The sequence below is a fragment of the Aulonocara sp. 'chitande type north' Nkhata Bay genome, linkage group LG14, assembly GCF_057382095.1.
Source record: "Aulonocara sp. 'chitande type north' Nkhata Bay isolate Kocher_YH1m ecotype deep benthic linkage group LG14, A_spYH_male_GT1.1, whole genome shotgun sequence".
Classification (NCBI taxonomy): Eukaryota; Metazoa; Chordata; class Actinopteri; order Cichliformes; family Cichlidae; genus Aulonocara; species Aulonocara sp. 'chitande type north' Nkhata Bay.
Genome location: NC_141357.1, coordinates 22,867,985 through 22,881,231, shown reverse-complemented (window position 1 = coordinate 22,881,231; position 13,247 = coordinate 22,867,985). Strand labels below are relative to the sequence as shown.

General features: G+C 37.1%; 1 protein-coding gene across 4 annotated transcripts; it reads right to left on the bottom strand.

The window, feature by feature from the left end:
• Nucleotides 1-494: 494 nt before the first annotated feature.
• On the bottom strand, nt 495-13,173 carry fxyd6 (FXYD domain containing ion transport regulator 6). 4 transcript variants are annotated; one of them, XM_086261607.1, is made up of 8 exons: nt 6,842-6,941; nt 5,493-5,549; nt 5,131-5,157; nt 4,056-4,088; nt 3,812-3,886; nt 3,552-3,588; nt 3,384-3,433; nt 495-2,147 (listed from the first exon to the last, which is right to left on the bottom strand). In XM_086261607.1, the coding sequence occupies exons 1-8, from the start codon at nt 6,924-6,926 to the stop codon at nt 2,110-2,112; spliced, it is 402 nt and encodes a 133-aa protein (XP_086117733.1). In that variant the 5' UTR covers nt 6,927-6,941; the 3' UTR covers nt 495-2,109. The 4 variants fall into 4 exon arrangements, with proteins under 4 accessions (XP_086117733.1, XP_086117732.1, XP_086117730.1 ...); XM_086261606.1 differs by lacking the exon at nt 6,842-6,941 and adding an exon at nt 12,937-13,173 and having other exon boundaries at nt 496-2,147; nt 5,493-5,546; XM_086261604.1 differs by lacking the exon at nt 6,842-6,941 and adding an exon at nt 12,356-12,872 and having other exon boundaries at nt 496-2,147.
• Nucleotides 13,174-13,247: the final 74 nt, after the last annotated feature.

The window sequence follows — 13,247 nt, the reverse complement described above, 5'->3', positions numbered from 1 at the left end:
GACAGCACCCCTAAAGTCAAGCACTACATCACTGCTATGAGATTTCTTTAAAAGTGGGCATCTAGCAGGATATTTAGTAAACAAACTACTGTCCTCTAAACCCAGCTTTACAACACATATTAACTGAGCCATGAGAACATGTTTTGGACTATTTGGACAGCCTGCATTCAAAGGTTAAACTTTTCATTGCAGGAATGCTGGTAATTCACATTTAATACAGAAATAAACACAGAGATTAACTTAAACCTATTAAAACATGTATCTTCCATACATGATCCAGCTCTAACATTTATTTAAATAATTTTAAGGTAACAGATTATTGTGCCACATTTATTTTAATATTTATTTTAAGAGAGCAGTCACTCACCTGAGCTGCAGAAGGCTCTGTATCACCACTGTCCAGGTGTGTCTGCGGGTGGCCCTGTCTGCATTTCCAGACCAGACTCCCACAGTAGAAATCCCCACCCACTAAACCACCCCTCCACGCTCAGGCATATTTTAGTTCAGCCGCTCAGTTACATATTTATAGTCTCATAAAATTTGCAAGCTGGTGCCAATAAACAAAAGCTGCTTCAACCTTTGGAATCGTAACAGAAAATGTGGCATGTTATAGAGTCTTCAGGTGGAGAAATCTTTCCCTGACACATGGTTTCATAGCCCCAAGTGACAGTATTATAACCTTGACTGACATTGATTGGAAAACAGCAGAGTGATTTCAAATGCTGTTTGACGTTTGCATGTAAATGAATGTTTATAGAAAGTTCCCTGAAGAAAACAATAAGAATCCAAATTCTACAACAAAATCAGGTTTTCAGCAAGATAAAAACAAAAAAGAAATAAACAAAAAAATACACGTTTTGTGTTCCGCCACTTTTATTTATGCCAAAGCACAACAGGTTGCCACACAACAAGGCTCTTGTGTGAAGAATGAACATATTTACTTGTTTAGCTGTCATGTTTAATTTCAGACTTAATACTGGTTAAAACCCGACCTGGCAGCAGGGTGACAACAAGGACTAGTCATCTATACTCTCTCTATAATTTGGCTTACATTAGGCTACTATTAATGTAGTCTGGCAAACAAATAATATCAATATCACGACTCTCAAACTCCACAGACAAACTTAATCTCTCTTCCGGCAGTGTAATGCATGTCTAGTTATTTAAAACATCATGAGACTGACTAAACAAATAACAAAGAGAAAAGAACGATACCCTGGCTCGACAGATTTGTGGCACCAGTGAGTGTGTATGGGAAAACTAATTATAGCCTGCTGGAGACTAGCTAATCCTGACGGAGCCAGTGACAGAGCAGTGGAGTGGATATGTGGAGAAGGTGGCAGTGAGATAGCTGATGCAGAAGCTTCCTCCACTATGAACTGTTAAACACTGCGGTGGAGGGGCCCATGCAGGCACCTGCACACTACTGTGCTCCCTCAAGAGAGCTGTGGCAGTTGAGATTGTCTTATATAAGGCTCATCACACTTGCATGTAGAGATGCACATGCACTTGTGATGTACACACAATCATACACATACAGGATATGCATGCACACATAACTACACTCATGTGGCCACACAAACACACCCAGCCATTCACACTTAAACGTAAATGAAGATATTCATATTTCTGTGAACTGTCAGTACTACTTATACACATATCGTATTGATACATATATATACTGTATATATATATATATATATATATATATATGTATGTGTTATATTCTAACTGTGGCAAAATATGATGCTGGACAATTAACAAAACAATTAGGAACAGCAGGTCACACAAGATTTGAAAGTCTTCTTTTCTTTTAAAGACAATCTTGCATTAAAGGTGCTACTGGCTACGACAATGAAGTGGAGACACGGTCACAGAAAGGCACAGGAATGGACAAGAGCACAGGCAGCGAGGGAGGGACTGGCATGATCACAACGAAGAACAGCAGGCACAAGAATTATGTACATATCAGCATTACTCCTCTAAACATATACCTCCCCTCTTACCCTATCGCATGACCGGTTATAATAATCACCCACACCTTCACTATTATTGTAGACAAGTATCAAATAAAATCTTCATTTCAGAAGGTAGTTCTTTAGAGTTGCCTCAGTTCTCTGGTGGAGTCTCCTTGGCAGCTGCTGCAGCTGAAAAAGGTCAATGATGAGTGAGTTAGCTGAAGCGAACATGCAAAACATTAAACTTGCCTAGAGTTATTTCTTGTTAAATATTCCTCTCCTGTGCCAAAACATTCACTCACTTGCAATCACTTGAAGGTGAAGGACAATGCTCAGGGCTCTGCTGCTAATTGAGGGCCATTAAGTATGCAAGGAGTACCTGGATTTTGTACTTGTGACCTTATAACAAAGAGCACTACTGTAGAGTATATGTATTCACTCACTTAATGTACAAGGTATGCACATTTTAGAGTGGAAGATACTCTTATAACTCACACAAGTTAACTCATGCAATTCAGTAAAAATGCTATAAATATCATATCAAAATATTCAATTAAAAAAACATAGTCCATATGCTTTCTTGAAAAGGTGTACTTGAATTCAAACCTTGATTGTTCCCCAAACCTAAAGTAGTTTTGTTGCATAAGTTTAACCAATTTTCACTTTAAAACTAAAAATAATATCTTAAAGAAAAACTTTCTGGTCTAAAGCCTAAAGACAAACTTTCTCCCTGCTACCTTGTGAATCACTGAGCTCTTCTTGAAGACGGCATGAAAAGAAGCTAAGATTCACTAAGATTTAAAGCAACAGGTGCTGAAACATCTCTTTAAAACATGGGTTATATACAGTGGACTAAATCCACTTTAAAATGAAAAGTCTAAGCAATATTTCTAAGCTAAAACTTGAAAACCACATAATGGGGAAATACACGGTATACACCAACTTTTTGTGGGGTGTAAGAATATATGTCCTCTTCAAGATGTTATTTAAAAATATTTTGAAATATATCAAGCACTGTTATGTAATAATGACAGTAATAACACTGTTTATATTTGCACTTTTTCTTTTATAGCATATCGTAAAGTATATTTTTTGCTGTGATTTTACTGGTTTTATGTGACCAAAGGATCACAATGCATCTTCCATCAGTAGCTTTAGACAAATGGATAACATGAGAGCAGAAACACTGCAAAAAATGATCCCACATTTGACTGATTGTTTAAAAGCCTTTTAACTGTAAAAAAAAAAAAAAAAAAAAAAAAAAAAGCAGATATTGCAGATATTCTGAAATGTAGCCAAAAGGAGCAGATTTCCCAGTTCCTGTGTTCTATGGGCTCTCTCAGAAGGAAACTTAATTATGGATGTATGTCAGAGGGTGAGCTTGAGGTGAGGAGGAAATGACAAGAGTTAAAATGTGCATCTTACCCTTGGAGACAATCAGATTCTCCTCCTGTGCCTCTTCATCTCCGGGGGCCCTGAAGAGAGGATCCACAGGTTGTCATGGTAACTAAATCAAATAGTATGACCCAAAAAAGCTCTTCATGCAGCAAAAAAATAATAATTTCTGTACATCAGAGAGGGACACTGACATACCTGGGCTTCTGTTTAATACCACAGCGGCATCGCCGACCTGGAAACACATTAAACTGTCAGCTGTATTGTTCTGTTGTGAACGAAACATCTGTGTCATCACTATTAAAGTGTTATGTGAAACAGCGCGTAAGAAAGGTCATGGAGTAGAATGATGTGAAAATTCTATGAAAATGCAGTTTTTTATAATTAAATTGTAACATTTGGTTATAGTGGAGAGCGCGTGTAGACATGATGAAACGACACACACAAGGTTAACTTACTGAGGATTAGAAGAATGCCAAGTGTAAACAGCACCACTGCAAATGCCAATCCCCCAATCCTCAAGGTCTCATAGTCTGCAGGAGAAAGAAAGCAACAGCAGGGGTGTAATTTAATCATTGTTTATCGCAAATAATGCTTTATAAAAATTTTAATTTATTTATTTTTAGGGATTTACAATGAGTCTATGTCTATGTAATTACTTTCAATGTGCTAGTTATTTCAGAAGGTTTTGCTTTAACTTACCATAAATAAATGGGTTTTCAGATGTATTGGTTGCTGCAAACAGGGAAACAAACACATTTATAAAACCACAATGAGAAATCAAAACACATTGTCTCAGTTGCAAGCCTGTATCACTATTATCAATACACTTTTCTGAGTGTTTTGTGACAAAATCCATGTCTTTCTTCTTTTGTAATCTATATAATTATTTTTATGACTCATCTTGAAAATTAGTCAACTAAAATCAGCTTTCCTAAGGGTATTGGTAGTCATTCAGGAAATTATTGCTCTGTTAATGAAAATGAAATGGATATAGAAGACCACTAACTCAGTGATCTGTCTCTCTCCTCAGCTAATACAGACTGGAAGAGCATGTGTTTAAAAAGATAAATACTCTTTGTTTGTTTTTTCAGAAACAAAATGTTATTGTGAACAGGATGTTTATCTCAATAACAGTATCTCAGGATATCTCAGTATTTTTGTTTGTGCTAAAATGACTATACTAAGCCTAAGTCAGTGTGTTTCTAGTTTCAGTCTGGAGTGGCACTGTAAGCTGAAACTCTAATGTAATAACGAATTGTAACTTCACACATTATCATATCCAGCTTACATAAATACACAATATAAAACACATGGTACTTATTTAATAGATTCTTGTTATTTATGTACAAATATTTATAGCTTTATATGTCAATAGGAGATAAGCTGGGGAAAGCTGGCATGAAACAATATTGCATATAATAATATCACATATTAAATAGATTTCATATAAAATGTCATTTACTTCAAGCAGTGATTTTTCAGTAATAGCATTATGATGGTTTGACTTTGAAACAGTGCTCTTTAGATGCAACACTTTAGATTTCATAGATTTTGAAATCCTATATATTTATCCTACTTTATCAACTCTATTTCTTGCCAAATTACTGCTCATATGTCTTCAAAACTAGAATCTGTTTGGGTTAATAACTTGGTCTGGTAATTTTAAGGCTCTATCAGTACATCCGAAGAGTCTGATCTAAACATGAATAGATCATCAGTAAAGCACTTAAGATCAATGTTTGACCCCATTAGAGACCACAGGAAGAGTACTCACCCCCCTCTGTATCAGTGTTTGTTGCAGCTGCGAGGCAGAGTGTTAAGTGGTTAAAGTGAAAAGGTGGAAAGAAAACAGAAAGGGGAAAAACACAGGAAATTAGAGGGCCATAAGTGAACGATGAAAAACATATCTTTGCAAATTCAGTCCCACACAATAAGAGACCAGGCATGCAATCAGTAAAATCCACACTTAAACTGATGTTTTTCTATGGATTTGACTTGTCCACCCCCAGTCCTTTTCCATGAAATGTCACCGCTTGCACCAACACTGCCTCCCTATGGACAATCGGCGAGTGTGCATGCATGTGTGTTTGTATGCATGGATGCACGTGTGTGTTGCATGAGCAGGGTTGTACTTACCAGTCATATATACAAGGAGTGAAGAGACGATGAGCAAAATAGTTTCCATGGCAACTGCTGACACAGAGTAATGAAAAAGAAAGGGGGGGGGGGGGGGGGGGTGAGAGAGAATTGAAGAAAGACAAAATAGACAGTCAGGGGGATTTTTGTTGTTTGTTTGTTTGATTGTTTGTTTTCCCCACTCCACTCCAGCACATTCATGTCTGCAGTCTGGTACAAAAACAGCAACAATGAACATGCATTCAAGGTATACTGCGCAAGATGATGACCACACAATTACGCACCTATTGAGTGAGAGGAAAGAGGACTCACATCACGCACAACACTTGCTCTGTCCAGCCTTTTGGAGTATAGCAGATGTCAAATGCTTGTGGATACAGCTTTTATCTTGCACAATGATCTGTGTTCAGAGCCATACATGTTCTCTTTTTCTGGCAGAGACTGCTTCTTCGTCTCTGTGGGCATCACACAACCTTGACCTATTTTTATGTAGGCTATTCAGTGCGCACCCACGTGCAGACACACACCATGTCTGCTACAGAGATATCTCTTATGTTCAGGCAACTATAATGTTGTTATGTCCAGGCAAACTATAATGAGCTAAAATATTTTATGTATTTATTAATATTCAGTTTATTTAATTAATCATTTTTTAGACATCCAAGGTATATGGCTCCACAACTCGCTATGTTGGAGTGTCAATCAGCCGGTGGGTTCCCCACTTTGACCCAGATTAAAATATCTAGAGCGTTATTACGTGGGTTGTCATGACATTCTGCACAGGGAAGGGACATTTGTTTTTCACAATATCATTAACACAATTCACGGTAACATAGAAATGAAAGGTATTACACATATGGATGGATGGATGGATGGGAAGTTTTAGCAGTTTCTAGACATTAAATGCTGCCTCATGTTGCTTGGTTTAAATCCACTGAGAAAAACTTGTGTGAATAATGTTGGGTGTCCCGAAACTTCTCAGTGTTAAAGTAAGATTTTAGAAAAGTTGTGAGATTGTAAAATCTGTCCTTGAACACAGTGCAGTAATCCAAGGACTACAGAATTGGGCTCAACTTTCAAGTGCTGAAAAAATATGCATCAAGTTGTTCTATACCCTCAATTAACAATATTTTTTTTTACAACAAGTCAATTTATGAAATTTCTTCCCTCCTAGTTATTCTGTGATCAGTTGTAAAGGGAATTATAGTAAAATTGAAACTCAGTTAATCAGTTTGCATTCTGACATCATCCAGACCATCTGGTGATAAAAATTCAGGTGTGTGAGAATGTGTAAAATGAACAGATTTGGTCTTTTTTGGCTGTGTTTTAGCATAATGAATGAGTCTCACCTTTGACTTCTAGTGTTTGAATCTCTGAGACCAACTTAGACCACTTTCTTGATTTTATTTTGTAGCATGTAAACAAACAAAACATATGGCAGGTTCAGTTAATCTGTTTATGTTTTTTGTCACTCTAATATCATGATACCACTGTACATGGCTGTTGAATGCAAATACGTGTCATGGATCAGTGTTTAGTGAGCAGTCCAAAGCCCTATCAAATTAGCTTGTGCAAATAAAGTGTCTGATAGATTGTTATACATCAGCTGACAGTGACTATTGACTATAATCCTTCACTCTAAATGAATATAGATGGGAAACACAGCATGACAGCAATGGATTTGATGGAGCAGAACAATGCTCTGTGTGAACTAATAAAACAAAACAAGTCTGCAGTTCAACATGCATGATCTATAAACAAACCATGGGATGTCTGCACTGCACCTTCCAGAGGTTTTATAACCCATACTTTAGTACTGTTAACGGAGAGTATCGACTACTAATTCTAAGAGAACTGAACTGGTCCTCTGATTGACTGGGTCTATTTATGTCCATCTAGCCATCTGTCTATTTGCCTGTGTTCAGCTGCATCACTTGTATAGGACATAATGCATTTAAGCAAACAAATTATCCCATTATGGTCATTAGTTGTAGTATGAACAACAGCATTCCTGCGCACTTGCAATTTGTATGTTGTGCTCCGCTTATTTGATTTGTGAGCTATAAACAGATCTAAACAGCACAATAGTAACTGGGACATTTCTAAAATGATGTGACATAAGATGACGATGGAGGAACAGATGAAGCTGTCCCATCCAATAGAATGATACATCTGAAACAAAAATCCTTGCATGTGACCTTGAACAGAAGAAATATTTTTTGTTAAATGCCTGTTTCACACACAAGTACATTTCTATAGATTCCACCTTGTGATTCTCAAATCATAAGGTGGAATCATCAGTTAAAGATATTATCAGTTAAAGGTAGTGACATTTGGAATAATATTCCAGCTGTAATAGGAGAATGTACTACCTTCAAATCATTTAAAACTCATCTCAAATAATGGCTAAAGGGGAATCAGATTTGTGATCATGAATTTGATATTAATATATGTTATTTTTAATGTATTTTAAAAATTACAACATTTGTTGTTCTGCATTTTCTTACAGTCCTATGAAATTTTATGCTTTAAATTTGTTGTGTATGGACTAGATTGGTGTACATTGTTTGATGGTGTGTTGAATTTCTTATTTATCGTTTTAGTCCGACCTGCCAGGGACAACAGATGAAAAGTAGCCTTTTGGCTAACTCTGTTTATTTACATTGATATATTCAACAATATGCACTGTCCCTTTTAAATAAATAATATCAATGTATTCATTTATATGTTGCATTATTAAGACCTTTAAAGTTCTATGTAACATCCCAGTGATAGAAAAGAAAATAGCTTCCTTTAGCGCAGGACTTTTTTTCCCCACACCTGTTACTAAGCAGACAAGACAGAAAGCTCTGTCCTCTTTTTTCAAGGTGTGCATTTGAGAAGATTAACATGCAGTTCAACTTTATTAATAAACACTGCATCTGCTCACGTGCAGCATGCAACAGGCATAAAAAAAATAGGTCATTCATTAGCTAAGCAAGTCATCTATGTTTATTTTGTCAAACACTCCTTGTTTCATGGACAATTGTTTAGTTTCTTTTTTTAATCTTTAATGCTTCATCTTTCATGCTAGTTTTACTGTGGCTAAAATCACAATAATCAAAGAGCTGACAGCCGTGATGATGGTTACAATAAAGGAAGGTATTTGACCGTGAGCCACCTGCAACTCCCTTTTCAATGGTCTTTCACTTTCATCTTTCACTCTTCACATGCTGTTAAACTGCTGTTGGAAAAACACTATCAAGGATGATATGAGATAAATAAATAAAAAGGCAGATAGCAAGAAGCAACTGTGCTCTAAAAGATGTTGGCTGCTTGATGAGCCTTTATCAGAAATAATCAATAGTCAGTGAAAGTTTTTTTATCCTCCTGGGCCCACCCACAGATCAGATTTCCACTAAGCCTTTAATTGGTGATGACATCACAAAAATTACATTTATGAACATGATAGAGGGAGAGTGACCTGAATGCTTTTTAAAAGGCTTTTTAATTATAAAAGGAGAAAATGGGTTTTTTCAATGATTTGTTTTTTTGTTTTTGTTTTTTGCAATACCTCAAGTGGCTATTAGTAAATATTAGCACTTACAAGGTGGCATCATTCCTCCCTGAATATGTTACATTTGTTGATGCATTACCACCGGCTGTGCATCAGTAAACATTATGAGGAAAATGTATCATGTCACCTGTGTGTGTGTGCATACACAAGATTGCTTTTATATCAAATAGCATAATCTGAGGTCATACTGACATGGGGAATTGTTCACTTATTCATGTGAATAATGTCTTGGCATAATATGTCTCAACATAATACAGCAAGAGCAATATGGCGTAATGTGTGTCAGCCAGCTGCTCTCTTGCACTGGTAATCTAAAGCTCGATCTGTCACTTTGGTGCTAATGGAAGGAGAGAATTTTGAAAAAGTAGACAGAACCATACCAAGGCTGATGGAGAGAAGTTTGATGCTCTTTTGTGTCCTTCTTACTCAGGCACTTGCTAATGGCATAGATATGACAGTAAGTGCCCAGGGTTAAGTGGCCAGCCGGACAACCTCAGCTGATTTCAGAGTAGCCAAAGATAGTCTGAGGTTAAAGGGCACGCAATCAGCGTCACACAAAATATAGCAAGTTTATTCAGACCGCAACACTCATCCCTCTTTGTAAGGACATAGAGAGCTGTCCCTTGAGCAGTAAAAAAAAATCATCTTGGAAAAAGTTCTGCAACGGTTTCAGCAATTGAGGCATTGATTTTAGATTGATTCTAGATTGATTTTAGATTGCCTGCAAAAAGTCTTGATTTTTAATGGCTGAAAAGCAGAAGAATATTTATTTAGCGTGCTAGACATAAAGATGAGATGTGTAGAAAAATAGTTGATGCCTGTTATTTTACACTACCTTTTTACGATATTGTGTTTGAAGGAATGAAATTCCTTAGATTTGAGTGTTTTATATATAACACTATATATAATCTAGTCAGTAGTGGAGTTTTTATACTTTGCTGCTTACTGTTTCTTTTCGGTTTCAGTCACTGTTCAGTTTAACAGTTTACTCACTGTTAGGTAAGGTTTAGGCACTAAATCCCATATGGAAAAGAAATAGTAAAAACTTATATGATTTACTCATGAAAGTAGCCACTTTCTCATTACTTTCATATATTGTTTTAGTAAGTATCCAAAACATACAAGTTTCATTATATAATTTTTCAAGGGATCTTATATGTGTTTTCACTCTTGTATGTTTTTCATACAAGTTTCACACAAGACAGATACAAACTTTATAAGATTTATATATATCTTTTCCATATGGGATAACTTGGTTATATTTAAGAAAATATCATAATTTGGTTTACAATGTACTTGTATATGACATAAACCAGTAATCTACCAAGTCCTATCAAATATCCCACAAAAGGATGAAGACAAAACATTTATACACCAGTACTAAAATATCAGCTTCATAGGTTTAGCTTAAAATTACTTACTTCTCTGGCCAATATCCATGACCATCAGATGAGTACAAAAATTACAATGACTTTTGTTTGAGTTCAATTTGGCTTCCTTCTGAAGTGTAGAACTTTTGACCTTGGGTGGGTCAGTGTCATATTTTTCCTGTGAGAACGAGTTAGACATTTGGCACAATTGTACTTCCCCATATAATGTATCGTTTGATTGTTTCTGCCAGCCTTTTTCTCCCTGTGTGTGAACATGACACCTGAGCAGTTGCCTTTCCATCTTTCCTCTGTCTAATCTGCACCATTGTTTGGTAATATCAAGTTCCTCAGCCAGGCTTTCTATTTTCTGAGAGTACAGAACTAGAAAAGGGCAGACGTGGTGATGATATCTGTTTGGAAAAGGCAACAACATTGAATGGAGGCTGTTTCCTGTAATGTTGGGACGAGGAAAGGGCAAGCTGAAAGCCAGTGAGACTGGGAGACAGGCTGACAGGGTTAGACATTGTCTGGTAGTACAGGTGAAGGGCATGCAGAGGAGACACTGTCTGAGGGGAGAGGACTGTGGTAGGGCAGCCTGTTGTACTGTAGTGACATTTACAGTATAACATGCAAAGAGCTTTAAAAACAAAGGCCAAGGAGGGACAAAGCAATAACAGCAGTGAGATAGTGAAGTACACAAGGGCAGCAGAGTGCTCCAGAATCACAGAGACATGAAAAAAAATAATGGTTTAACCTTTGACATTATACTGCTTGGCAAATGTGTAACTCTCATGCAGGAGTTGTGGGGGGAAAAACAACAAGGTCATGAAGGAAAATCCATCCTAAAATGACAGTGTGTGTTTTTACAGATGACCACACCCCACTAACACCAACACTCAGTCAATTCAATTCAATTTAATTCATATTAGTGCCAAATCACAATAGCAGTTGCCTCAATGCGCTTTATATTGCAAGATAGAGACCCTATACTGTAATAATAGTATAGTAGTTCTATCAATAGCCTATCATGTACCAAATGAAACAGAGGTTAGGTGATATTTGAAATTATCACATGACAGATGTTTTTGTTCTTGTTGTTGTTGTTTTCCCCCACTGGCATTTCCTGTGTGCTTCAAAGTCAGGGAAGTGCAAATTCGTGTAGTTTTCATTTGCACCTCAATTTGCACTTCCCTGACTGATACCACACTATTTGCTTTGTAGATCTATTGGTTAGCTATCAGGCGTACCTTTTAACACAGTTTTAAAATATTGTCTGGGATAACTGGGCCATATCTTCCTGTTTCACTTTACACTTTGGAGTAGTGCGGGTGTCTGAAGGAAATTAGTTTGGGTGACTAATAACCCTGAGGCATTATCTAAACCCAATAAATCCAACTAAATATGAAAAGAGCCCTATATATTAACATCAATACAATGTGGGGCAGCTGTACAATGCATGAATCCAAAAAACAAAACAAAACAAAACAAAAAACAGCCTTGACCTCTATATCTACCATTATAATGATGTTACACCACTATGACAGCCATCGTAATTTAGTGTCCAGTTATCGCCATGGTAACTGTCTCCAACTGACAATTGTGGCGCCGAAAGAGAAATGGGTTAAAGCAGAGACAACATTGACTCCACTTAAACAGGAATAAGGGGTGTGGCGTGCATCTTTAAGGTCGAAATCTCTGGCCTACATTGAGACGATTTCTAAGATAACTGATTTATAAATAAATAAGTAAATAAATAAATAATGAGCGTGACCGTACATTCAGCGGTTGTTTCCAGATAAAGTCGCCTGTCGGGGACAAAGGGAGACCTCAATCACACACACTGATAACCTCTCTATTACTCGTGACGATCCATCAAGGCTCTGAGCTAAGTTACGTGTTGTTTGGTTTGACTGACATAAAACAACAACAAAAAACACCTTGCACAATATGCCTCAATATCCGATGCGTGACGTCTTCGCATTGATCCACTTTTGCGTCTCTCAACCTGTGGATTATCTGATGATTGAGAAAACCCGAGCCATCATCCGCCTGGTGATTTTCCTTTTCACGGAAACAGCTAAACAGCAGTGTCATAACGAACGAGTTCATTTTACTTGAAAATGACAAGTGGATTAATAATGGTTTTTATCCCGTTTTTGCAATATCCGCGTAGCCAGCGATTAGTGCCAACAGACACACCCTCGTGGTACATGTTCGCGTGGTAAATAACAAGCAGCCTTGAAAATGCCAGCTCGATTAGTTATTGTGACCATGTACACCAGACAGGTGGTTATTATTGAAAACAATAATAATAATAATAAATGACACCGCACGTTTGCCTAAAATAATTCCACAAAGAAGTTTGCACGAAAGACACAATTTATGCACACTGGAGAGGCGTTATGAATAAAATTGCCTTGCCTTACAGTCCTATTGCACTCATATTCTTTTTAGACCACTGGATCCCTTTTTGTCTTTATATGAATAACACAATCAAATATGTCGCTTATTAACTTACCTTTTGTTTCTCCAGCGGACCGTTGGTTAACAAACTGATATCCACCTGCAAAAATCAATCAGTTTGTCTCACAAGGACTCTGCTTCAAGTATTCTCATCTGTCAATATGTGCAACCTGCTCATATGTACTTCCCCTGGAAAAATAGATGTGATGACGACAACAGTGTGACTCCTGGAGTGACTGCTTATTTAGTGCGTGGAATCGTCCCTGCCGCTCCCTTTCTGCATCTCTCCCTCTCTCACACACCAGGCACGCTCACCACAGACCCTCCTGCTCACAAAATCATTAAACACCACAACAAAGGGGAGTG

Coding starts and splice junctions, on each gene's coding strand:
- fxyd6 (XM_086261604.1), bottom strand. CDS start 12,527: ATGAACTCGTTCGTTATGACACTGCTGTTTAGCTGTTTCCGTGAAAAG. Junction 5,158..5,492: donor ACTCCTTGTATATATGACTG/GTAAGTACAACC, acceptor TCTGCCTCGCAG/CTGCAACAAACACTGATACA. Junction 4,089..5,130: donor AAACACTGATACAGAGGGGG/GTGAGTACTCTT, acceptor CCCTGTTTGCAG/CAACCAATACATCTGAAAAC.